This window comes from Ptychodera flava, chromosome 22 (assembly GCF_041260155.1).
Source record: "Ptychodera flava strain L36383 chromosome 22, AS_Pfla_20210202, whole genome shotgun sequence".
In the NCBI taxonomy this organism is placed as follows: Eukaryota; Metazoa; Hemichordata; class Enteropneusta; family Ptychoderidae; genus Ptychodera; species Ptychodera flava.
This window is the reverse complement of record NC_091949.1, coordinates 4,262,261-4,290,055: the sequence shown is the minus strand read 5'-3', so window position 1 is coordinate 4,290,055 and position 27,795 is coordinate 4,262,261. Positions and strand designations below refer to the sequence as shown.

Here is a 27,795-nt window from a genome sequence, read left to right as displayed (position 1 = left end):
CTGGAGGGACACCCGCTTAAAGGAATTGACAACATCATTAATCAAGCGGGGATACCCAGAAAGCTTGGTTATAGACCAAATAAATCGGGCCAAATCAATTCCTAGAAACACCCTCCTACAATACAAAATAAAACCACACCAAACACGTATTCCTTTTGTAGTTACATTTAACCCTCGGCACCCAAACATCAAACAGATCGTTCAAACTCACTTCAATATATTACAAAAATCACCCCGTTGTAAAAGTGCCATCGCTGAAACTCCAATCATAGCACACCGCCGTAGTAGAAACCTGCGAGATCTATTAGTTCACAGTGAACTACAACAGTCCGATGCACCAGCAGGTTTCTACAAATGTGGCTCAACCAGGGGCTGCAACATCTGTAAACATTCGACAAATGCCACCAGTTTCCATAGCCACTCAAATAATACAGTTCACACTATTACACAAAACATCACATGCAAGTCTAAAAACATAATATATCTTATAACCTGTAATAAATGCAAAAAACAGTACGTAGGAGAGACCAAAACAGAATTTCGATTAAGATTCAATAACCATCTGTCCACCATCCGTCGTAACTCAAACATGCCAGTAGCGCTCCATTTCAATTCAGATCAACACACAATCCAAGACGTTTCAATAGTTGGCATTGTGAAAATCAATAAAATGGACGACCCGCTTCGAAAAAACTGGAATCCTTGTGGATTTCCAAATTAAAGACATTAACACCTGACGGCCTAAATATTCACAGCTAGCTACTCCCATTGTCTTTATTCAAATTCCAACACTAGCGCCCTCCCAGCCACACTATAAATACACATTCAAACATTCTCCCAATTGCCATTCAACATCTGAGCCATTCAAATAGGTAAGAAACAACTCCTGTATTTTCACCATACTGTCACTTAGTATTTTCTCCGACATGTAACTTTTGTACGTTAAATATCACTGTGACTTACTCCGTGTTGAAACTTTTTGATCTGTAGCACCTGAGGAAGTCCTACTTTTAGGACGAAACGTTGTGCTGTTATAATAAACTATTTGAACCAGAAGATTGGTACGTGTGTAATATCCTACAAACGAATTTATCATAACCACGCCACCGACAACACTGGGGACAACCTGAAAAACCACAGTCGAACATATATATATATATATTATTTTTTAATTTTTTTATTTTTTCAAACTCATTCTGTATTTTAATGAAATTGTTGACATGTCAGTTGTAGGATAGGAATTTTAAAGTGTCAATTTTATAGTTTGAATACAGTATTTTGAATTAGCTATGAATGTATTTCACATTTCCTGAACTGTTGTACAGAAATGGATGTCAATCATTAATATCAAAGAGGAAAAAGCAGTACATCAAAAAATTTGATGGATATTAAGTATTGCCAACCACCAAATTAAATCGCCTGAGAAGCCATTGGGAGCTATTTTAGCCAAATTTGATGTGTGCAATGTCTGAGATGACCTTAAAAACCATAAACGCACAGCTAATAATCACGAAAACTGTCTTTGTTAACTTTTATTTTAGTCATAACAAGCATCTTTTTACAGAATACCTGTGACAAAGGAAAATAGTTGCCTCAATGAGAACGAAAAATATCTTGTCATTTCTCTATTTCTAAAATATGTCATTGTATCAAATGTATATATTGTAAAATATTTGTGCATGTTGCTTTTTCATACTGAATTCTCCAAGAAAAAAAGAAGAAAAGTATCAGGAATTTGTCATGCTTTTTTATGAATTGCACATTTCATAATGGTACACTTTCACTTAGCAAACATCGATCCCGAAGGGCGCGCCGAAAAATATGAAACATCTTGATATCTGTATGATATATATGTCTGATATATAAAAGTCATGAACCGAAAGGACGTGCTGAAAAATGTCTGATATGTTAAAGTAATGCGCTCGAAGAGCTTGCTGAAAAATATTAAACATACAGATATCTCTGACATATGTGTCTCATATATTACAGTCAGGCGTGCTTAAAATATGTCTGATTATTAAAGTTACGTGCCCGAAGGAAGCGCAACTGAATGATGAAATTTGTGGCTGACACGATGCATTTTAAGCAAGTATGAGCCCGTGTCAAAATTCAAAAAAAAAATAACCCCCCCCCCCCGATTGGTCATTTCAAAAATATGGTGATCATCCCTCACCAAAGTCAAAAACAGGATGAATCCCCCCCATAAATTCACCGCCTTCCCCCAAGCCGAAGAAACTGTCCAGTCCCTCAACCATGTTTTGTCACTTTTTGTTATTAACCACGTGACTAAGCCTAAGCCAATCCCGATAATCAAATGATACGATGGTACGTGAGCAGGAATAACTATTGACAATATTCACATTTGAGCGATGTGTCCTGTGTAATGAAAAATAGTATTTCCATCAGAGTTTTTAAAAAATATTCTATCAATAGAAGAACGCATCTTATTACTATAGTAGTCATTACCTATCAACTATGAATAACGGTTTGCGATGAAACACTTTCTTTCAAATGCGTTTGCTTGATTATCCGAACTGCTACAATACTTGTAAAAACGTCGAGTCTTACATAAATAACGATTGTTTATGGAAATGATATGCCACGAGAGTGATTTACAGTTGAAGTCATGATGGTATATCTCGACAATTTTACATTTGTTAATATTCAATATTCCTTCTTACTTAGGTGGCTATAACATTCCCAAAGGAACCCAAATATGGACGAACCTCTGGAAGCTGCACATGGATGAGAAATACTGGACGGAGCCTGAGCAATTCCGTCCGGGTAGGTTGAGTTCAAAATAACGCAATTTCTGAAATTAAGTTACTGTGTAGCTAAAAGGGAGGTTGAGATGATAGCTCCTTTAATCCCAGCACACGCATTTTCTTCTTGTTCATATAGTTCCCAATAAACCTCAATGAAAAAGTATGTTGTTAGTGCACCCTGGATGTGCTAAACGTATGTAGTTAGTGCATCCTGGATGTGCTTAAAGTATGTTGTTAGTGCACCCTGGATGTGCTGAAATTACCTCAACGATTGGACTTACTAACCTGATAGGAACGTTTCACGGTAAGCTGTCACAAGAATACACATACTGACAGGTCATGAAGGTCACAGTATACGTATGTACTCCGATAGGCTATGAGCCAGCACCAAAAACAGAAAGTTTCCCTCTGCCTTCGGACTCGGGAAACTGTCTGTCTTACGGCTGATTACAAGCCCGAGGGGTTGCAAACGTGCTGTTACCCTCGTGGCCAGTCAATGTGTGTTTTTATAACACGCCACATGCTCATTCCTTGTCGCGATTCGCCAGAATACGTCACGTGACGTGAAAATAGATACGTCTAGTCCCCATCAGACCGACAAAAATGACGTCAGAGGGCATTTTTTGAAAAGCTATTTCCCTAGAGAAATAGTTCTGACCAAATTTGGAAAAGTGCCCGGTCACGTGACCGTAGTGTCATCTGCAGCTTTGTAACAATGGCGGGTGACTAGAACGTGACGTGACCTGACGACCCATTCTCTAAAACAGATTTTCCAACATTTTCCAACATTCCAACAGCGTAGGAACTTGAACAGCTCATCGACGGAAAATATGAAAGTGCAACTAAGGATGTCGCTTGGTATGTTTAGAATATTTTTTTTGAAAGAAAGTAGTACCACGTACAACTGAAACCGCTGTAGAAACATCGCCCAGTGAACTTGTCACAGTGGATTGTTGTGGTGCAAAATATCAAAACACATTAAAAACTATACAACAATACAACATGAGCATGTGGTGTGTTATAAAACACCTATAGCCTGGTCTTTATTCGGGCTATACAACTCATCTGTTACCCCTCGTGGCCGTGTGTTACCAGAAACACATCGCTATACCCCTCGGCCTACGGCCTCGGGGAATAGCGATGTGTTTCTGGTAACACACGGCCTCTCGGGGTAATAGACGGGCGCTATAGCCCTCATGACCAGGCAATAGGTGTTTAATAATACACCTCATTCACATCCATGCATTTAAGAACGTAGAACACACGAAAATGGAGTTGGAGTGGTGCGGTAAGAACGAAGTTTATCCAACAGCGTCGGGATACTTCTGAAAAACGTTCAATGTACCTTTGATTATCGTACAGATGTTGATCTCATAGTGTTGTAATACTGTGTGAAGACATTAAGAAGGATCATAACAATTCATTGCTAATTTGCATATTTGATGAACTTTCGCACTAAGTGCGTGATGTCTGAAAATGCTGCAGCAAATAAGATGAAACATGGTACCAGTCTTGATATCACAGTATTTTTAAAGCATTCAGAGGCATTAAGCGGTATGATGTAAATTAACTGCAGATTCGCATATTTAATGAATTTTTGTAACAAGGCTGATATGTCAAGAAATAGTTCATCAAAATCTTCTTCTCTGAAATCGCTTGTCCGATTGATTTGAAATTAGATATGCAGTTCTCTTGGGGTGACATTAGTTATAAAAATTGTCACAATGGTAAAATTTGCATATTTGTATTTAGGGGCATTTTTTTCTGTTAGCCGTCAAAAACAATCTTTTTCTCTGAAACTGCTGATCCGACAACTTTAGTATTTGGTATACAGATCCCAAGGGATGATCTTACATAGATATGTTAAAATTGTGATGAAATATGTAAATTTGTATTTTAAGGCAGTTTTTCTTATTTTTGGTCAAAAAATATTAAGAAATCTTCGTCTTTAAATCTTGTACTTCAAACTGCAGGTCACACAGCTTTGATATTTTGGATATAGATCCCTGTATTTTAACGCAATTTTTGTCATTTTTGGTCAAAAATTTATTTCAGCAAAACGCTTATAGCTTTGATATTTGGCATACAGGTTCATAGGGATGCCTAAATGTGATATATTTAAATAATGATCACTGCATAAAAACCCTATAATACTTACTGTATTAACATTGATTATTGCCTGTATTTTAGCGGAAGAGTGTATATACAGATGAATAGTCAAGAATCCATTTTTTGTATTAGGCAAGCCTGTATTCATGTGGATTCATGTGAATTCACGTGTATTTTACTATAATACAGGCAACTCATTCATGTGAATTTATCGATGGCGTATGTATGTATGTATGTATGTATGTATGTATGTATGTATGTATGTATGTATGTATGTTGTATGTCTGTCTGTCTGTCTGTCTGTATGTTTGTATCTATAGTATCTATAGTATCTATAGTATCTATGTATGTTTAGTATGTCCGTAAACATGAAAAACTCGCAAACCACTGCACTTTTTAGCTCGGTATTTGGTGTGGATGCATCCTGTGCTATTGGTGGGATTTTGTTCAAATGACGTTAGCATTGCCCAAATTATGCAAATAAGCTAAAATTAGTGTTTAAGTACCTTAGATGGAGCCTATACAGTGTTATGTAAATCGTGAAGATATCTTTAATTTTATATTTTTGCTGAATTGTTTTGGTAATTTTTCTCATTTTAAGTAAAATTTCTTCTTCTGGGAAACTGCCGGCCCAATTGCTCTCAAAGTTGGGTTTGATATTTGCAAGGGTGTTACCCTTCTAATTTATTGAAATTACGACAAAATTGGCAAAATTACAGTTTTCTACATTTTTGTCATTTTGGTCAACATCTGTTTTCTTTAAAACTGCTGGACAGACAGCTTTTATATTTGGTGTACAGATGCCAGGGATGACAATTGTAGGATATGTATACATTATCCTGAAATATGCAGATTTGTATTTGTAAGACAATTTTGTCGTTTTTGGTCAAGAAATTTGTTCTCAAAAACCACTTGTCTGATGGCTTTTTAAATTTGGTATTAAAGTCCCGAAGGATGTCATTAGTTACTAGATAAATATTCTGCTCAAAGCGTTGGGAAACCCCTAAATTCGTATAATATAGGAAATTTTCTCAGTCTGTGACCTTAAATGACCTATACCAGCCCAGGTTATGTTGTGAGACCATTGTTAAGGCTGTGAACATAATTTTGTCATATTTGGTATAAATTTGGAGTAAAATGTGATCCAGAAAACAAAACTGACGTTAATGTTTTCATTGCGGGCCAATTTTTGCAACCTTTCCATGTAAGACACACAAGAACGTACAAGAAATTTGGATCAAGGATAATTCCCGATGTCATAATCCCCCCACCCCTGTGGACGGCTTTCACTATCTGTAACTAACTTAAGATTTGAATGACAGTACTGATAGCATTTAAATATCGCCAAGTTTGTTAATAGCTCCCCTACTTTACATTTCCTGCCATCCGGCCATTGTAGCTCTTTATGCAAACACGGTCAATGCCAAAAGGTGAAAAATATGATATCCAAGGGGGTGGGGGTTAGGGTGTAGAAGATTGATGAGCTAGCATTAATTTTTTTACCTGATCCTTTGCACATTATTTTTCCCCAGTCTCCAACCTTTACTTCTTGTCAAGCCTTCTCTGGCTGATTTTTTATGGACATTTGCTACTGTATGTAGGATCTGCTTGCCCCATTGCTACAGAAGTTGATATGAATATTTCTAAAGTTTGCCTCCGGTACCCAAGTTGCAGACCTTAATTTGATTTTGTCATTCTTGTTTTTTCTGGTTGTACTGTGTAGAAATCATTATCATAACATCAACATAGAATCTTGCTGCACTGAAGAGATAGAAAAAACATTCATCGTTGACCTTTGGTACCAATACTAGTATGTATCAATTCTGATCAAATGTGAGCAACACCGTATCAGTGGCTGTATTTTTTATAGGGGAGGGGCCATTGCAACTTATCCCACACACAGAAACTGGCCTATTTGGGATTATACACATCCACTAATACTCCTGTTCTCGATGTTTATACAAATGTGTTACATCAGCCCAATTTTGACACCTTTCATGAAGTGCGTATGTGATTGAATAAAATGTCTGTTCTGAGCATTTGTAATTGCCCCTAGGCCAGTGTACTGATCTGGTGTGAATGACAGGCATCCTGTTCTCTATAGTAGTTGTGAACTTCAATAAGCTGTTACACTACTATAAAATTTCGTTGGAGACGCCAGGGCAAGTACCTTCTCAGCGGGTTCTCACCTAGGGGTTGATTTAGATCAGATGCTACAAGACAGCGAACATACAGAAATTGTATGACATATAGTAGCAGTGAACATTTTTGAACGACATCACGTTGAAAACATATGAGGGAAGTTCTGATTTTTCGACTGCTATACTGTAATATATTGCGTTTCGATGTAGATGAATGTTTACTCTTCAATCTCGACGCAAAAACCCATATGTTTTTGCGGCGAGAATAGAGGGAAGTCAAGGGGAGTGGGGGAGGGGGGGGGCGCTAGAACTGCAACAAATCGACATCAAACTGCTCAAGTTGGTGATGGTCGGGTCACTTCAATTCACGACATATTTCGTGAACTGTTCGAAATCTTGAGATTTATTTTCACTTGTGATGGCTGGTTGGTGGTTGTTAAGCCTCAAAATGCTGCACTATTTTGGAAACGACTAACTGATACAAAAGTATATGATAGTTGAAGAAGAAAGTATTTTGGTATGCTACGTTTGCTACTGTGGCTGTATTTTTACTGTTGCCGCAAAATGTTTTTCTCAATCAGATTTGAACTATAAACACACTAGAAACCCCGCTTAACCTTTGGAAAAACTCAGTCTGGTTTGACTATTGACTTATACCAGTAATCTGCTGAACGTAGAGAAAACATTCAATAGGAATGCATTACGAATCGAATACACTATTGCATATAACTGCGTGTTAAATGTTTAGTGTTACATGAAAAAATGGCTTACATCGAAAACAGCTTTCATTTCATTAATTTTCTTTTCTGCTTGTAGAACGATTCTTAGACGAGGATGGCCAGGCTTTGCCAAAACAAGACAGTTTCCTTCCATTCTCTGCCGGACGACGTGTATGCGTCGGAGAAGTGTTGGCAAAGAATGAAATGCTACTGATATTCACCTGCTTATTTCAGCAGTTTACTTTCTTACCGGCACCAGGAAAGGAGAAACCAAGCTTGGAACCAACTTTCCAAAGCCTTGTCACCAGATGTATTCCGTACGACGTAGTTGCTAGGGAACGCATTTCTAGAGATTCTTGCACTTAACTAGTATGGTTTCATCATGCTTGAGAATTCGTTTTGATGTACTGGTGAAAGTTGATACAATATGCCACCCAAATAGGGTTGATCGCAATGATGTTATTTTTTTCTTGTTAATGTGCAAAAATAAATGTACGCATTTTCTGCTAGAATATGAATTTAAGGCTCAGACTACACGCTGTAATAACAGTCGCGCATGCAATGGTTTACACATACTGACTAGCCATGAGGAAAACTGCATACGTTGTACCCCGAGAGACTGTGAGTCACCCCCAAAAACAGACTGTTTCTCGAGGCCGAAGGCAGAGGGGAACACTTTTTTTGGGTGACTCACAGGCCCAAGGGGTTACAGAAATGCCGTTACCCTCATTGTCAGTAAATCTGTTTTAAAACACACCTCATTCATATCTATGCATAAGATGGTACCATGGACAGAACTGCGGTTGGAGTGGTTAGGCAAGAACTAAGTTTTTCCTGACTCAGCTGTGTTGCAATACTTCTGCAAAACGTTCAATGCACCTTTGATTATCGTTGTCGCCCTTTCGAGCTCTTGTTGGAAACCAGTATTCAGTTCTTCTTTAGTAAAGTAGGATAGACAGAGAATTTCTCGACTATCGTTTTGCTTGGCCGGAGATGACATCTTTGTTCAGATTTCCGTTTGCGCGTGCGCAAATTTCGTTTTTTGGAGTTGGCAGGCATCAGCTGTGTGGACTGATGCCTGGCAGGCAACAGTTCCGACAACTGATGCCTGATAACATCGTTTACGTTGGATCAGCACAAAGAGAACGCATCTCACGTGACTATCACTTGACAAATCAGAACACAGACTGCGGATGAGGTGTGTTATAACAAATTTGTCCGAATTTCAGGCAGTGTTCGATGTACTCCGCGTGCATCTATATTTAGTAACAAAACTTAGATGGCGATCATTGCTATTTTGGTGGTAAAACTTTGAATACTATGTTTCATAAGAAGATATAACACACAGAACTTGTCCATATTATTCAAATAAGAAACAACTATCTTTCAAGGATGGGTACATACCGATAGACTACTTTTTACTCATTTGTGATCGGCAAATAGGTCAAATTCGTTAGCCTTTTATATTTGTAACCTTCTTGTTCCGTATCTAAACCCCAGCGTTGGTGTCAATCTTCATGATTTTGCTGAAAACGTATTTGAAAGTATAAAATGCAAATTTGGAAATAGCCTCGCAAATATTTTGATGGAATAACTCAAGCTGTATCTTCAGATGAAAAATACATGAAGACATTTCCTAAAATGTGTAAATCTCATGTATGCAAAGGTACAAGTTATTGAGAGATATTTTCAGCTGGACAAACAAAATATGTAGTGTTAAATATTGTTGAGGAAGGATAGAAAACGAAATTGTATATAGGATTAATGCAACGACTATATCGACGGACAAATTCACAGAGACGCCTTTCAAATACCTATGTAGATTTGAGTAATAAAAAGTATTACAGACATTTTGTAGTTTTATTGTCTTAAATATAAAGAAACCTCTGAAATCTTTTATTGGATACTGAAGCGACATTGGCTGTTTCTCTTGAAGAGGTGAACTGTTAGAATACTTGAATTAGGAACGATGAATCAAAGTCTAGCACATCATTAGGGGTAGTATGCAGAATACCGGTTCTGGACCACCACCCCTGGTTGGGACTCTTAAATCAACAAATAGAGGTTCCCACACCCTAAACGCCTAAAATAAATGGTCACTTGAGAAGGGTCTATGGGCCTTCATTTACCAATTTTATAAACTATTTGCTCTTTTTTTTAAAAAGGATCCTTAAATCGGTAAATGGAAGATCAAACCATATTAAAAACAACCCCCTGTTCCGTACAACTTTAGGGGATTAGTGCTTTGTTTCCGTGGTTTTAAGGCCCCAGCCCAGGGAAATTGCCCCCATACGCATAAGGAGTGCCCAAGGGAAGGCCCATGCGCAACTGAACATTGGCGAGTGAGTTTTTAAAATTTACCTCTGCCATTTAGCTCGTCAAAGAAAGCGCCTAGTAAAAGATTCAAAGAATTATTATGCAACTAGCCCAAAACAGTGACATTGCAACAATGCCCGCACAACTGAATCGATGATTGAAGTACAACAATCAGTTTGCGAGTAGCATTTAGCGATGAAAAACAGTATCTTTGCAATCATCTGTGACAACCATAGTGCTTATCATCGGGGATATGACATTGAACACAATGGCGAATGGGTGTTATAAATAATGCACTGTCATAACGACAATTATTCAGTATGCTATGGTATGCACTGCTCTTACAGCAGACTGTAAACCCTTCCATGTTTGAGTTAATGGTGTGAAATGAAAACATCCTGAAGGCTATTATCTCCAGCTAGAAAAGCGTGTTTTTGTTTCAATTGTTTGGCGGTCACCCTATGCTCATGACCAGCATCAATGACTCACCTTACCTTCTCACCTTACAGTAAAAAATTAGGTCAGCGTTTATGTAAGCAGTGAAACTCCAACTATGACAAAAGCCACAGATTAGCTCAACTGTAGAGTGTTAGACTCATAAAGAGATCCCAGGATCAAGACAAGGATGTACTGCTAATATTTTCTGGGCAAAAAATTCAACTTGTGGATATGCCAAGCCTTTTCATTTACATTTCAATTACATTTCACATTTGTCAGTATGTTTTGCCCTGACCAACAACGTGACGAACTGACAAGCAGCCTGCTGACAGAATTTCTGAGCTGCGAACAAACTTAACAGACTTGTTTAGGATGGGCAGCTGCAGTCATTGCTCAACCTACATGAACACTGTTGCCTAACTTTGAGAACTGAATGCAGATATGAACACTGTTGCCTACCCTGTGAAGTAATGCAGACATGAACACTGTTGCCTAACTCTAAAAAGTGATGCAGACAGATGGCCGGCAGGACTAGTTCGGAAGTGCTTTTATTTTCTATCTGCAGGAAAATGATTTCATCATCCCAAAGCCAGAGGGGGTGTTGAAAGAGCTCTGAAAATTAAATGTCAACCAAAGGTCACTGTAACTGTTGCACCAGAGGAAGGCAATGACTCGTGTAAGTTTTGTACATTTTGTATGAAATGAACTCTTAACAAAATGGCCAGTAGGTCCAGTCGGGAATCGCTGTCATTTTCAAATACATTTATCAGGTATAAAGTAATGTAGAGGTAAAATAGTATGATGGAGTGCTGAAGGAGCTCTAAAATGGATCTATAGGCACTCACCGATGTTGGAAGACTAAATGCATCTACATGAATACTGCGAATGGTTATAATCATTTGGAGGGTAGCAAGAAATTAATAGGCAACTAAATAGACGCCAAATGCTCTTGCTCATGGTGTGACCCCTTAAGGCAATGAATGACCTACTCGCTTCTATTGTTGTGCCTTTAGGGACAACAATATCCAGGTAAGTTATACCTGAGACACGCTTGTTAGGCTGTACCAGCCTCAAGGCCATACAACAATATCGTCTTGATAAACAAGGATGAAGGCCTTTCCAAGGTTCTTTTTTCTCTTCGCTCTCTCCACACCCTTGACATCTTTGATGTCTAAGGGGCGGAATTCTGTGAATCCACAGACGGTATCTCCATGCTGGCGCCTATTTATATGGAGACAAGAACATCTTTTATTTCTTCGTCCTTTAGAAGTTGTGGGAAGTATTTGACGTCCAGTAGGATAATTTTCTTCTTTTCTTCTTTTTATGCCCCTTTTGCGGTCTTTAAACTGAATGTGCCCAGTCTTATTACCAAATAAGTCAACATGAAAAGCAGTACCAACAAATCTGATGGCAACACTAACCCGGTGTTTATTTGTTGCTTTGAGCAAAACATCTGCCAGTAACTGATCAAACTCGTTTTCTGTTCTCAACTTGATGCAATCGATAATAAGTGTCCCGCCAGTGATGAACAACAATTTGACAGTCATTTCTTGCATAGCTGTCTGCTGGTGTAGGGTTGTTTAACCTGCTGATTTCAACCCCAACACAGATCCCCACTGCATCATACAACAGATTGGCCATGCCACTATTGCTGTTACTACGATACAAGTCCCCGTAGTCTGGTTCCCTGAACCATTTCCCCGGTAGAGGGCGTGGGGAAATATAGGGTCAGGTACCGGCTAATGTAAACATGGACGCTATTGGGTTAAAATAAAACAAGCTGTGATTGGATGAAAGTAACACTTGCAACTTTTTCTCATGTTTCTTGGGTTTCGCACTTTCAGGCTCACTTGACACCAACTTCTTGTTTGTACCACAAAGCCGTGGAGGTAGAAAGAAAGACTTTTTACCTCCATGATTTAGCCACTGTGATTTAGTACACCTTTTGATACTTTTAGAACGTCGACATGATGCCTGGCATTTTTCACGAAATTCGGACACCATTCTATCCATCGAAATCAATCGTCGTTCACAGTTCCAACAAACGTTGCTTTCAATTAGCTGTGATATCGCAGCAGTAAACTTGTGGCGTGTATCGAACGTGCTCTGGTCATTGGGGTCACGCCACTGTCGGCGATGACCTCAATGACCCCAGCGCGTTCGATACACGCCACAAGTACTGCTGCGATATCACAGCCAGAAGTACTGCTGCGATATCACAGCCAGCCTTCAATCACCTCTATTTCCCCGTACTTCTGGATTAATCCTTCACTTTATGTTTCGCGTCTCGTGTGCCAATGTTTTTGGTTCGGATACCAGTGTTCGAACATAATTCTGATCCAGTCGAATTTGGACCGGCGTTTTCATGGAAGCAGCCATATTTGTTGTAGCATGTTCTGTCAGGTGACTAACCTCCGCCATCTTGAACAAAATTCTGTTCAAGATGGCTACCCGGTACCTGACCCTATATTTCCCCATGCCCTCTACCGGGGAAATGGGTCAGGGAACCAGACTACAAGTCCCCGCTGTTGATAATGCACCTCGTCTCATGGTTCGACTTTATCATTGTTTTGTCTGGAGCAAGTTTCAGCTGTAGAGGTATTTGGGTGAGAAGGCGGCGAACAACTGGGCTAGATCTTAGCCTTGGTTCGAAGATCCTGCAACTTAAACAACTTCTCTATGTTGTCATGTATCAAGATATGAGGCACATTTGTTCGGAATTCTGGTTGCAAATCCTCTACCAGGGTAGCCAGAAGGTCCACCAGAGTGTGGGCGATATCGTACGGCCTAAACGTTTGCTCTGTGCTACTGAAGCTGAACGTGAAAGGGTTGAGTCTCCAGCAGTCTGCCTTCTTCCAACTGAGTCAGCGACATTGGACAAGTCCGTCAAAGAAGTCTGATGGCTATGCTGCTGGACAGCAGCTGGGGTAAGGATAATTGACTGCCCAGCATGCTTGTATGGCAAGACAAAGTCTCTCTGCATCTTCAGAGGGTGTCCCACGCTTATATATTTTATGCCATCAAGCTCGGTTAGGATCTTAGAGAGAACCACCCAGCAGGAATTGAACATGAATTGAACATGAACATTTAGAGAGTAGCAGCAAAGGGGGTATCCACTCATTACTTAGCGGAACCACCAAGCAGGTATTCAACAAACATTTAGAGAGTAGCAGCAACAAGGTTACCCACTTTTCAAGATGCCCCTCCCAAAGCCCGTGCCTCAGAGACCTCTCGTGAATGAAAATAATATTAACTGGGATGATCTCACCTTAGTGTGCACACATAACACCATTGAGACCTACCTGCGGAGCTGGTATCATCTCGAGGCTGACCCCCGAGCTTCTTTGGAAGGTGCACGACCCCGGATCAGACTGAGACTCAACAAAGATATTAGGACAATAGTAGCAAAAAGTTCCTTCCTCAGTTGTTGACAACCCTCGTGGAAACGAGTACCTCAATGCTTAACACAATCAATATGGAATAGTGCCTGCAGAAAAGGGATCCTGAAACATGATTTTTCTGCGAGAATTATTATATTCAGTATTTAGCAGATGAATTTAAACTTCATTCAGATTAGAGTAATGTAACAATATCTTTGCCTACCCTGTCAGATTAAGAACTTTTTCTGACCATTCAACTGTACTGAATGAATGAATTTAGCGTTCCATTGAAAGCAAATGACAAAGAATTGCTTATGTTGGATTCAATTCGATTGTTGTAAAACTTTGTTGTAAACTATAAATGTCTCACGGACATTGTTTTTTGTAATTTTATAATTGTATTCCAAGACTCCTTAAAATTTAAGGATATTACTAATCAAATCACAGGCATAGAGAAAGACAGACTAGCAACGCGGCATGCCTTTGTGCCATTGTCGTCTCGGTAGACTATGGCCTTTTCATATTAAAATGAGCTTCACAGGTGTTACATTTTTTGGAGACTTTGTTCGCGGTTGACAATTGCACGTCATTATGCGAAAAGTACGACGAGATGGCATCGTGCTGCCAGTTGCGTAGCAACCATACTTACTTTGTGAGCTCTTGGGGTAGAAACACTGCTTCACGCCAATCAAAACATAACACGCCAGCAGTTTCATAACCACGTCCTTCCATGACCAACTTTTAAAGGACGATATCGGACTGACCGTAAACCATTGAGTAAAACCAGACAGTATCGATAAAAGACTTTCAAATTTGGTTCAAACACAATCATTATATATTCATAAATATATAAGAGGAGTTTTTAAAATGGTAAAACTCACTTTCCCGAAGCTCAAAACTTTCTCGTTTTCGCCAGCACGCCAATTCCGCGCAGTACCACACGACAACAACAACACAAACTTTGCCGAACATACTTTCGCTTAAAAATTTGCGAAAATCCGGAAATTACCGAAGGATGCATGGTCGGTACTCTTCGGAAAAGATAGGCGAGAGCTATCTTTGGCAAGGCGAACATGGAGGGCTAACGTAAGCGCTGTACACCTTGAACAATATCCGTTGCTAGTCTGTCTTTCTATTTGTCTGTGATCTAACCGAAAGGCTGATTATCTTCAGCAAGGTTTCAATTCTTTCCCCTCTTCTGCCATGCAAACTTTCTAAAACCAAGAACATTTGTCGCTAAATTCATTGCTTTGATGTGTACTGAATTGAAGCGCTGAATGAAATCTCTTTGAGTGTATTTAAATAGGTGAAATATGCACTGAAGAAAATCGATTAAAAGATTACATGGAATAAACTATTGTCCGTCGACTTTACGTTGGTCCATATGTTAATCTATTTGATCCTGTCAATCATATGGAGGTCGGCGTTTTTTACATATTAGCATACAATGGTTTGTAAACTATGAAGGTCAGCACTTAGTCTCTTGTCTAAATACTGTAGATGCAATATGCAGTGGTGTGTCACATTCTCAGTTCTCTTATTTAGTGTGTCAGCCAAAGGTACGTCGACAAAGACATATTGTTCCCTTTTTGCAAGCATGAATTTCATATTTTTGTAGTCAATAATAGTAAACCCCTGTTAACTTGTGGAGGTAAGAATTAAACCACCCCCACCCCTCACCCCGGCAACAGTATACCACGAGATTGACCAGTTCACGACATACGTGCATCAACGATAGCCAGTGCATATTTGGAGTGTACTGGTCGGAATCGAATGGTTTACTAATAGCTGAGGTGGTATATTGTTATTATATCATAATATAAAATTAAAATTATTATATACCTGCGTCTGTAACGCATGGAGTTTTATCGTAGAGTAAATTGCCCTATTAGATTACCTGGAGTCCATAAGTTTGACGCTGAGTACAATAACTTTAGATTTTATCGGACAATGGTTGACCTTTGACCTCACAATACCTGTACGTCAACACAGGAAAAACAAGGGATGATTTAACATTTTAACAAAATATATACATTTAAACATTCAGTATCTAACGGAGTGAATGACTGTCAGTCCAAAACCTGTCAATTTGAGTAAAATTGTGCTGCTGAACTATAATGTTGACAACGTTCAATGAGATGCGTTGGTTTAAATTTTGTTCTCTGCGCTTAGCAGACGCGCTGAACGATTTCCCATTCTGCTCGCAATCGCATGACGCAGTGCTTGAAGGGAATCCCAAGCTTAAATTAAGACTTTTGCTGTTGAAATTGGACATAAAGGTGTACAACATATAATAATAACAATGTTATTCACAAAATACTGGGATTGATGTTCTCTTACATAGTATGCTTCTGCTGCACAATGTAGACTCGGACATAAATGTTAACTCGCAATAACCTTGTAATATCGCACTGTTGAGTGATGTTCATCAAGACATGGAGAAAGCCTTGGAGAATGGTAAACCAATATGTTCAACTAGTAGATTAATTATCACTTCATTTGCACTGCTATTTCTATAAAGTGTTGTTCAAGTTGGAATTGTTGTGGGACAGTCGAGTAATTAATAACCAGATAAATCTAGCATGGATCCGATTCGATTGAGACAAACCTATTCACCATACATTATGATAGGTAAGCGATGTCATAGAAGGCCCGTGTATGTTTACCTGATATTGTGAAATGTCCGTAAGTGTTATCGTCTCTCATGAACCTATATTTGACAGGATCTCTGTTTAACAAAGGAGGACATCATGATGACCTTTTTCACTTTGGTATTGACAGTCGACCTAAATATCGTGACTTGCGAAATGACCTGAAAACCTTTATTGGAATATCTCCGGACTCACCTCCCTTTCTACATGCCGTGATGTCTGGTCGGGTCAGTGTGCCCGTGGCTCGTGTAATGCTGTCCCGTTATGTAAGTCAAGTGATTACATTTCATTGCCTGGGTAAGCTGATAAAGGCCGAAGTAGCCTGTCACCTCTTGACGTTCCCATGAAATATTTACTTGTTTTACTATTGTTTCGGACTAACTGATCAGTATTCAGAGAGTTTAATCTGTTATTAGAGATATCATCTAGGGACAATCTGCAATTAGAAAGCGGGGGAAAGATCATTTTTGTCGTAGAGCACAGAGGGAATCATTCGATGTTCATAAATTAACATACAGTTAAGAATTGTTTTCATTCTATTAGATAATATAAGTGATTCTCTGTTTCTACACAACAGTTTTTATACAATTGCATCATGTGTTAAATACGTCTTGCCTTGGCAAATTTGTATATTTTTATTGTAACTCTCTTGAATAATTGTTAAGTACTCAAATACATTGCAGAATATATGTCACTTGGTATCAGAGTTCAGTAACCAGGGTGGCTCCTTATAAACAATATTGTGAGCTTGAGAAAAGCTCTTTCAGGTCTCCTTGTCCTCCCCCACCTCCGTCCGGTTACCCCGAGGTGGCCATTTAGGCATATTTAATTTGTCATTTGCATGGCCCGTACAAGGTCCTTCGTCACTTTTATGTGGTTTTATAGTACTCACGTAACAGTTTTGTATTAGACAACCCACTTTAGTGAACATGGGATGTTTGATCGAAATTAAGCCCTTTCTATTTTTAAGGGCAGAACTCATTGATTATTTTGGATTTGCCAACCAATGTTTAATGAGAGTAAAAAGGAACAAGTAAGTATCGTTGTTTACTCAGGAGTGTTCAGAGAAGCAATGAACTCGAAAGGATTTTAAATGATTTGGAAACTGTACAAAACAATGACAATTAAAGATCGGAGCAAAATACATAACCTGAAGATTATACAACTGCGATCGATGGAGTTTTCTGCAGCATATGTGGTTAAAGGCGTTCCAGGCAGTATAATTTGGATATGAAATAGATCATCAGTTGGTTCAGATTCATCTGCAAACAGCTGGTTTTCACCTATGTTATTGTAAAACCAATGGTTACTGTATAAAACGTATACCAGTAGTGCTTATTGTTGAAGTCTAATTCGAAATTGAATTGAATTCCTCATATTGAAATAGCTTTTCCAACTATTACAGTCTGACTAAGAATGTTGCACTTTTCAACATAACTTCAAAGAAGGAAAATAAGACAAATATCAGGCTTCACACTGTAAATGGCGCGATTTGTTATAACTATTTATCATCTAGTATGGGTATCATCCGTGTTAATGTTTTCTCTTTAGGTTTTTTTCTCGGAGTGACTAGGAACTGCTTTCCTATTTAGATACAGCACGAGAAAAATTGAGCTACATACGGACACAATAACTAAATGCTGCCACAATTACACCTCCGATCTGCTATTGATAATGTGTCTGTCAATCACCAGGGGTATTTGTACCAGTCTGTCATTGCTACTATCCAAACGTGTGCGACTTTAGAGGGATATGGGAATATAACTGTAAACGTTTAATGTTCAAAGACGGAGGGGCCGACTCTTTTATGCCAGTCGTGAATAATGGCGTGCCGCGTGCCATATAAATTAGTATATGAAATATTAACCGCATTCTCAATAAATATTATCTCACCCCATCCAGCAGTTAGACACCAGTGGTTACATGATTCCAGTAATCCGAGGTTTACAAAATCGAGAAGATTTGTTACTGACTCTGATAATGTTTCATCAAATGAGAAGTGCGGTAGACAATACTCTGCTGGATGGACTGACGAAAGAAAAAGATGACAGGACGTACATCTTTTTGGTGGACGCTGTGTGCAATTGCTCATTGCACTATGCGTACGTGTATTGCTCTACAACATTGTATTCCTCTTTGGAAGTTACAAAGTCGTTTTTATGAGACTGTTCTACGCTTGAGTGTAAATTGTTTGCTATATTTGTTGTTTTAACGTCCATAGGAACATTTGTAAGTAGGAAATGAGTCCTGTGTAAAATGCCATTTTCAAAACATGATGCTGCAAGATTTACGAATTGTTGGGTAGCCTTTTATTTGGAACACAATTCAGTTGGAATTAACTTTGTCAAAATGTTGCATTCAACAGAAGTGGGCAAGAGATTAAAGGTTTCTTTCCTGATCTTCTCGATGCAGGTAATACATGTACACCAACAGGGCAAACCTCTTCATTGTTGACCCAAATAATGAAAGTTTACTTTGCTTAGAAAAAGTAAAAGTTTGAGTTTGTATCATATGTGCGCCCATTAGAGTAATGCATGTGCGGAAGTCGCGAGGATAATTGTAGCAACCAAATCGAACGATCTATGTATTCGACATTGATTCTGAGTTCTGTTACCAATAATTTTGTACCATTTGGTGCATTGCTAATATCCATCCATTACAGTCATGTTATTTTTTCGATTGGCATTCTTCGAATTAAGAGTTTTGCCTCAGAGTAAAAAAAAAATAGTTTTCGGAGTCATCGAATTGTCAACATCTTGTAAAGAAATGCATTTAACCAATTTACTTCGTCTCTATATTTTTACCTCTTGAAAAAGTTTGCAAGGAGGCCGGAAAGAAATATATTCTGCAGCCTGGAGACTATAGATGGTGCCATGGCACGGTCCCTGGGACTGATTTTGAAGTCGCAGGAAAGGGTAAATAACAAAACGAAATCGCTGAAATTAAAGTTGTCACACCGAATTCTTGCAATGAACTTACGAAGTAGGTCACAGGGGAAGGAAGTGAATACGTGTCAATCTCGTGATCTTGCAATCAAATGAAAGATAGATCAGCTTGATCATGTGATGGCTCGATTAGACTTCAAGTGACTGCGATTTATATATACAAATCATATTGGTGTTCATTAAATGGCCCGTAATGCTTATTATTGATAGTTATATTTCGCTATTTTTATTTTATTATTTTATGTCAATGTAAGTTCTTCTTCTACTCCCGAAAAAACATTGAAACACCAACTGTTTAGCTTGTCAACATAGGTCTATATGCATACATGCCCTATTATTGTTACGATTTGAATTTTAGTCCGGACCAGAATTCACATATTAACAGTAACAGTGCAGTTTACACAAGCACAGGCTGAGTTGACAAGTTTAATACTTCGTATATCAACATTCTTTTCGGAGTAGAAAAAAATTTAATGGTTGACATTTCAAAAGTGAAAAAAATCAAATACCTTATCATTACTGGTCCTTTAAGGAACGTTCTTGTTTTACTTAGGTATACTATCGGGGCAGTATGATGGGTGTATCGTAACAAAAACGAGTGGGATAGTGCAGGCAATGGCATTATCGGATTCATGGATGAAGTATGGCGGAGAATCGAGATTTTTTGTTCCAGTTGGAAACCCTGGAAACTTTGATCCGAATGATCTGCGTGGCAAGAATATAGGTAAAAGTTAAATAAAATCGTTTTATTTCGCAGCGAATTTTACCATTGTTCATTTAGGGCTTCCAAGGGGGTCACAACGTGGACTATTGTGTTTCATTCTTGATTTTAACGGCAATTTGGGCAATTTTAAGTTTGCCTCATTAGGCTTTGCAGATGATCTGATGTTGTTAAAAATATTGGGAAGTGTGGATTGCTGTTCAATGTTACAAGAGGATATCAACTACTTGTCGAAATGGTCTGAGATGTTGAAAATGCACAGTAATTATACCTAGTATGTAGTACTTCGTCTTTCTTTTTAAACAATTGCCAATAATAAGGGTATTTTAGTGGTGCACACAATTTGGAGACAGTTTATAGTTACAGGGATCTAAGCGTGACACTAGACACCAAGAACACTTTAACGACCAATGTTGTTTCCATTGTTACTGATGCTCAAAGATTATTCGGCATGCTTAAAGGTTTGAGAAAAGTTGTCGCTGGATACACTGCTTGTAGCATTTAAAAAAAACTTTCGTCAGAACTGAAATGGAATATCCCCCGTCAAAGTGTGACATTTAAGTTTTGCCGTACAAACTGTACGAATCAAAGGAGAAAGATGCTAAATATCGCTGATTTTTGCCCTTTCCATCGAATTACAGGATAGGTGTGGTAAGTACAGAACATGTTGCCGCCACAAACCCAATATTTCAATTATCTAGCATTTATTTGGTGTGCTTTTCTTGACTTGAAAATACAGATGTTGGAATCCCAGTTGCTTCTCTTGTCTGGTAATAAGAGAGAGTGACTAACCGTAACCCTAACTTAAGCCTAACCCTTACCCTAACCGTAACCCCTGCTTAAACCTAACCCTAACCCTAACCATCGGAAATACATATAAACAAACAAACAAATAAATAAATAAATAAATAAATAAATAAATAAATAAACTGCTCTTTATTGATGAACAAAACAGCTTTTCGCTGTTATTTTATTAAAACAAATAAACAAACACAAACACTTACACACAAACAAACACAGACGTGACAGACACACATAAACAAGGAAGAAGAGCTCCCTGTGATTAACCTCCAGAGAATTGTTAGATTAAAGAGGTTGATTTCTTGTCTTGGAACCTTAACTGGCAGCCGAGTTTTAATTAACATTCCAGAGCGATTAACCAGGCAGGAAAGACATTTAATGAATCTGTTGGTTGAGTTGAAATTACTAGCTATTGAATTTTGAATAGCATTCCAAGGCAATATAATACATTATATCAATGTCTGCTAATTTTAAATGTTTTATGTCTCTAGCTTTACGAGAAACCTTTAAGCGTTTGTTTTGACTTGATCTTTTGTCCTCAGTTGTTTTAGCAGTCTTTCTTGTCCTGTATTGCTACATTTTATCTATTGTTACCAAATTCTTCCGGTTACAGCGGATGAATAGGGTTTTAGACTGTATCATACCTGAGTTGGATATAGAAATAAATAAATAAATAATGAAATGACTGTTAGTCAATTAGTTTCCTTATATATCAATAATTTCACCACAACACGATTGGAACTAATTTGGGATATTGGATAGTGAGCTAATGTCGGTTTCATCTGCAAATATAAGCTCATCTGCTTTTGTCTTCAAACAATAAACTTGTTTTTTATGAGTAATTTGTAATATTACAACATTCAGCTATAGGGCACCCAATACTTTTGAGAAATTTGAAAAATATTGAGATTCAATTCTCCAAGATAAGTTCCGATCGTGTACCACATTTTCTATTTCGCTTCTTTCATAGACACAAACGTTTGCACACAATATCCAGGTTACTGTATTGCACTATTACTGGATAGTTGCGGTACAAGTTCTGTTTCCTGGACAGGGTAATTTATTGCATTGATTTGACTATGGTTTGAACTTTGACCTCATAAATAGGTTACGTCAATGGTTGGTACAGCAACGGCCGTTGTCTCATCCAGAATATGGTTAAAGGAGCTGAATCACTAAAGTTGAACCAAACGCACTACTTTGAATTTCCTGCAGGATTTCTCGAGGGTTTCGAAGCAAAAAAGGTACCCCGTATATTAATAGCAATCATGTCTATCGGTAACGCACAAATCATAGGTCAAAATTCGCATTACGTAGTTGTTACATGTGACGAACACAACACAGTGTACAGAATAAGTCAGCACAGCGCCGTATGAATAAAGAGAGATATGTGAACCTCCAATTTAACAACGAAGGAGGGATGTCAGGTGTTTCACGAGGTGATCCTGCCCCAAATATGGCATACACAATATACAAATCTGTCAGTGGTCACAATCCATACTCACCGAAAATTGATTCGTTGTGAAAGGGTTGATTCAATACTTCGAATGAACGCTTCTTGTGGTTATAATATCATCATTCAAACGTTAGCATTACCGAGGTGAATAAGTGTTTGAACGACAATACTATCAGAATCGTAAGGACAGGATATGTGTATGCAACCACATACAATGTGTCTCTTTGCAAATGAAAAATTACTTAGTTCACATTTCTCATTACAAATAGATAGATGCAGCATTTGGACTGTTATGGGTTGGAGAAAACGGTGATTATAGAAAGGCAGGAATTCTCGGAGGCACGCCAACTGGACTTGAGCCAATTGGTGAGGTGATCAATTGCAGCGAAGGGTTGCACCTGGGCACGCATAAGGGCAGCCGTGTAATGGAATGGTTCGATGCTGCCCTTAGGAAGCTGAAGAAAAGTGGTAAATACGCCAAAGTATGCGAGAAGGCAAAGCGTGATCATGGTGAGTTGCGATATCCCGGGCTTTACTGATGCAAGTAGTTCTTCAGTAAGGCGAGGAAATATAAATTTTTGACCAGGAGTAACCCGCGAAGCGGCAGATTTCTTACTCTTATTCAAGTAAATACCAAATGAAATGTTACACTGGTATTATGGCAAGCTTCAAGTGTCAGTAGAACTCAGGGTACATTTGTGATTATGTGGCTGAGGTACTACGTTGATCGAAATTGTAATTTCTCAAATTTAAGAGTGCTGATATTTATGATGATGCGCTGTAATCGCTTAGCGCTCTCAAGTTATTTTGCTTCTACATTTTGATCACAATTTTAAGTCTTTTTCTAGTTTTCATCAAACAATCATGTAATTTTTTATCTTAAAATTTCAGGAGCGTGGGGAACCGTAGATTGCCTTCTTTGAAGAAGCATGACTTACCTGTACAAATTATTAATACTAAATTGTGCTTAACGTTTGGTGAGAATTCAGTATTAGAAAATGAAGAGTTACAATTATATAGCTCAGCTGTCGAGCCGCTTTAAAATTTCATTTTTCTGTCAAACGAAATGTGGAATGCCATTAAATCGTCGAACCAATGAAGTATTGCACAGTGTCACAGTTTTTAATTTATCGTGTTTAAACTTGGCCAAGATAAGCGACAACTTACAAAGTCAAAAGATGCCATATGAAGCTGACGATAAATTATGTGCATACCAAATAGAGTTCCATGTGTATTTTTAGTAGTAAAATAGATTAATGCTTATTCATTTTTTTTATTCATCTTTATACTGGTTAGCTCCCTCAGTCAAAAATGTACTGATTTTCAGGGAGAACCAGTGTAAAATAAAATAAAACATTGAAATAAATAAAACTTAAATAACACTAAAGGGAATAAAAAGTAATATACATAACAAGGTAGACAAAGTAAAATCACGTGGCAACAAAAAGACAACATATACCAAATGTATACAATACTGCAAAACCTACACATAACCACACTGGAGGATATTTCTTAAGCATTTGTTTAATTTGGCGTACAGAGGTGATATGATGAAAAACAGCAGGTAAATTGTTAAAAGAATTTATTGCACGATAAATAAAGGAATTACGTGCTGTAGTTGTTCTATAAGAGGGAAGAATAAATCTGTGAGAATTTCTTGTCTGATAACGATGTGTTGATTTATAGCAATCGAAAAGGGTTTCTAATGTCCCCTTGATTAGAATTTAAACATTTAAACATCATGTGACACACATGGCCTCGACGCCTCAACTCAATGGTATTCCAGCCCCAAGTAGCCAGTAGCTGTGGCCAAGCTTTAACAAAATTATGTCCGTTTCTTGCAAAATCATTCAGAATAATACGGGCTGCTCTATGCTGAAGTGATTGTAACCTATCAATATCAGTTTTGTTTGCCCCGTCCCAAATAATATCACAGTAATCAAACAATGGTTGAATTAAAGTGTTGTACGTCAAAGTGCAAGTTTTAGTATCGACATTCGGTCCGATACGGCGTAACACACCGAGACGTGCAGAAATCTTTTTGTTCAACAATGACAAATGAACGTTCCAGTTAAGAAATTCGTCGAAAAAGACCCCTAAATATTTAAAGCATTCCACCCTTTTAATTACCTGATTATACATTGTTATTATAGATGAACCAGCTTTTTGATATTGTGATGTGAACCAAACAGCATCAATTGTGTTTTCTGAACATTAAGTGTCAATTTATTCATATCTAGCCATTTTTCAACTTTTCCTAATCCAAACGTGAGAATGTTATTGATCTCACTGACTGAATAACCAGAAGCTATAATGCCAGGCAGTGTCGTCGGCATACAAAGCAATTTTACTTTTTGTTATTGTAGATGGCAGATCGTTAATATAAATTATGAATGACAAAGGACCCAGTATTGAGCCCTGGGGTACCCCACAAGAGATGAATTTCTTGTCAGAAAGCTGACCATTTAGCAAGACCTGTTGAGAACGGTCTGAGAGATAATTCTGAAACCAATTCTGAAACCAATCACAGCACAGATATCGGTCTATAATTGTTGGGGTCAGTATTGTCACCAGACTTGAAAAGCGGGTAACTTTTGCAGTTTTCCAATCAGCTGGTATTGCATTTTCCAATCAGCTGGTATTCTATTTGTTGACAAAGATAAATTGAACAACTTAGCCAATGGTTCAGCTAACACACTGGTACCCAATTTGAAAAGTTTAGTATGAATGTTATCCAATCCTGATGATTTGTTTGTTTGAAGGTTACATAACTGATTTCGAACAAAATCAACAAAGATGTTCGTAAATGAGAAATTAGTTTGTATGTTGTCATAACATGACATGTGGGGAATGTTTGATTTTTCTGCAACATTAAATTTCTTTGCAAGTAAATTTCCAATGGAGGTAAAGAAGCGATTTAGACTATTTGCAATATCGATGGGTTTTACAAGTGTAGTGGAATCGACTTTAAAATGTTAATTGATGGCGAGGAGTTACTGTTAGTGGCATTTTGATGATCAACCAAAATTTTGATGGATTGTTCGAATTCTCAGAAATCAAGTCATTGTAATAATCACTCTTGGCCCGAGAAATTGACAGTGTCACCTTGTTACGTAATCATTTATAATTGTTCCAGGTACATGAGTTATTTGTTTGTTTGGCCTTTTGTTTCAGGTGATCTCTCTCCAGCATTGTTGCTCTAATTTCATCATTGATCCATGGAACATTGTAACCCCTGACACGTTGATTAACTATCGGTGCGTGTCTATTACAGACATTCATCAATAACTGTTTAAAAATAACCCATGCGCGTTCATTTCACCAGAACTACAAACTAAATTCAATGGTACACCTTGTAAGTCTCGCAAAAATGAACGGGGGTCGAAATTCTTAAATTTGCGAGTCTTTATGAACTTTGGTGCACTTGTTCGTAATTTGCATTTTCTGGTGACGAAGACAGCATCATGGTCTGAAAAGCCAGCTGTGATAACGCCCGATTCACCAATCCGGTGAGTGTCGGAGACATAGATATGGTCAATGCAGGTTGTTGATGTGTTCGTTGACCTCGTGGCCGATGAATAATTTGCGTTAATTGGTGTGTTTTCATGATGGCGGATAGCTTGCGTTGTTTATGTGAGGAGGAACTGGACAAATCTACGTTTAGATCACCCAGAATGAAAACTTCGTAATTGTTTTGAACTGTAATACTCATTGCTTTTTCAAAGTTCTGGTAAAATTCAATGCCACCACTAGGTGGTCGATAAATTACTGAAACAAGAATTGGCTTAGTATGTGGCAGGGAAATTTCAATCCAAAGTGATTCCAAATTAGATACGTCCAAGTCCTGTCTCGGAAGAGCTGACAAAGATTTGTGGACATAAATAGCAACATCTCCACCATGACGATTGCGGTCCTTACGAAACAATATAAAATCGTCGATCAATAAATCATTATTAGAAATTGTGTCATCGAGGTGAGTTTCAGTGACACACAAAATTTTGAAATTCCACTTTACAATGAAGTCCTTCAATTGATCGAGTTTGGCAAGCAGACTATTAACATTAATGTGAGCAAGACGTAAACCATTTACACAAGGTCCCTTTGAAAATTGAAAATCATTAATGTCAGAGTCAGTTCCTGTGTTGGAATAAGAGCCAGCAGTCTCGCTGAAGAAGGAGTCGGTAAAATAAGGCAGAGAACATTGCAGGCAAAACCATGGGTCGTTCGGGTTGTTCCATAGACGTTCATATTCATTCAAAGAAATACCTTGACAAGAAGTGTGATACCATTTCTCACATGTTGTACATAGAACACCATGCTGATTGGCCTTAACTGGTTTGTAACAATCACCACAAGGATATTTGCAGGGACCAGGATTAGGATGAACGTCGCTGGATAGAAAAAGTAACGTTGATATAATACCAGTTATGTGCGATCGATGAAAGACCAAAACAGTTGGTTTATCATGTAGCACGTAGTCTTGAGATGAAAGCCACGATTGTGTCTTCAATGTTGAATGATAGGACCATGGAAGATAGATTGAGTTTAAATTTTCCAAATTTGAGGGAAAGTAGATGCCTTTCTCAATCGGGGCGGAAACAGCAACTCGCCGGTGCAAATACAGAATGGCAATTAGAGTCCGAAGTAACGAATAAATAATAGTCGCCATATTGCTAGAACTCTACAGCGGAGAGAGACACTTGCCAGATTTACTGTTCGGTGTAAAGATTTTCACACTAATAATTTTAAATTAAGACCTTAACAAACGTGTCCGTCTTTAGTTGTCGTTGTAAACTTTCCTCCAAAACCAATATCTTCAGAACTAGCGCTGTTTGTGGGAACAGTATCGGTCCGGTAGAAGCAAGCTTCACACAGGTAAAACTCGAAACATTCAGTACACTGAAAAATTGTTGTGTCAAACAAAATGTTTCGTTGGCGAGAGTCACAATAGATATTGTCTTTGGACTCACAGCAAATGTTATCTTCTGGCATGATAAGGTAAATGAAACGCATCAGCTAATGGATTCTCACCATCTATACACTGCTGTGGGCTTGCTATTGATGTGGACTGTACCATGACGGCGTTGACTCCACGAGGTCGGTGAACATTAAGGGCTTGAATATAGTCTCTATTTTCTTCGAATGACTTGAAAATTGCACTAATAACAACCACAGATTCCTCCAGGACAACAACAACAGGACATCAAATAGGAAACTACAGCGAAGACGAGAAAATCCAAACAAACTCGGAAACAAAAGCAGAAAATGACGAAACAACGACGGAGCAAACGAAGGACGATGTGCACAGCACGACTGCCACGTGGCGAATGTATTCATCGCTAATATTGTCCCA

General features: G+C 38.2%; 2 protein-coding genes across 3 annotated transcripts in view; both read left to right on the top strand.

Moving 5' to 3' along the window:
* The window catches only part of LOC139122494 (steroid 17-alpha-hydroxylase/17,20 lyase-like), a 31,741-nt gene extending 22,159 nt beyond the window's left edge, over positions 1–9,582 (top strand). Inside the window, exons 9-10 of the mRNA XM_070687895.1 lie at positions 2,686–2,784; positions 7,832–9,582. Coding sequence (XP_070543996.1) covers positions 2,686–2,784; positions 7,832–8,100 — 368 coding nt within the window. The 3' untranslated portion in view covers positions 8,101–9,582. The remainder of the gene's footprint in view (positions 1–2,685; positions 2,785–7,831) is intronic.
* A 3,190-nt stretch (positions 9,583–12,772) lies between these two features.
* On the top strand, positions 12,773–24,110 carry LOC139122493 (uncharacterized). 2 transcript variants are annotated; one of them, XM_070687894.1, is made up of 9 exons: positions 12,773–15,427; positions 16,592–16,785; positions 18,425–18,621; positions 18,885–18,931; positions 19,336–19,434; positions 20,018–20,188; positions 22,094–22,230; positions 22,712–22,952; positions 23,334–24,110. In XM_070687894.1, exons 1-9 carry the CDS (start codon positions 15,376–15,378, stop codon positions 23,363–23,365), a joined length of 1,170 nt encoding a protein of 389 aa, XP_070543995.1. In that variant the 5' UTR covers positions 12,773–15,375; the 3' UTR covers positions 23,366–24,110. The 2 variants fall into 2 exon arrangements, with proteins under 2 accessions (XP_070543995.1, XP_070543994.1); XM_070687893.1 differs by having other exon boundaries at positions 18,422–18,621.
* Positions 24,111–27,795: the final 3,685 nt, after the last annotated feature.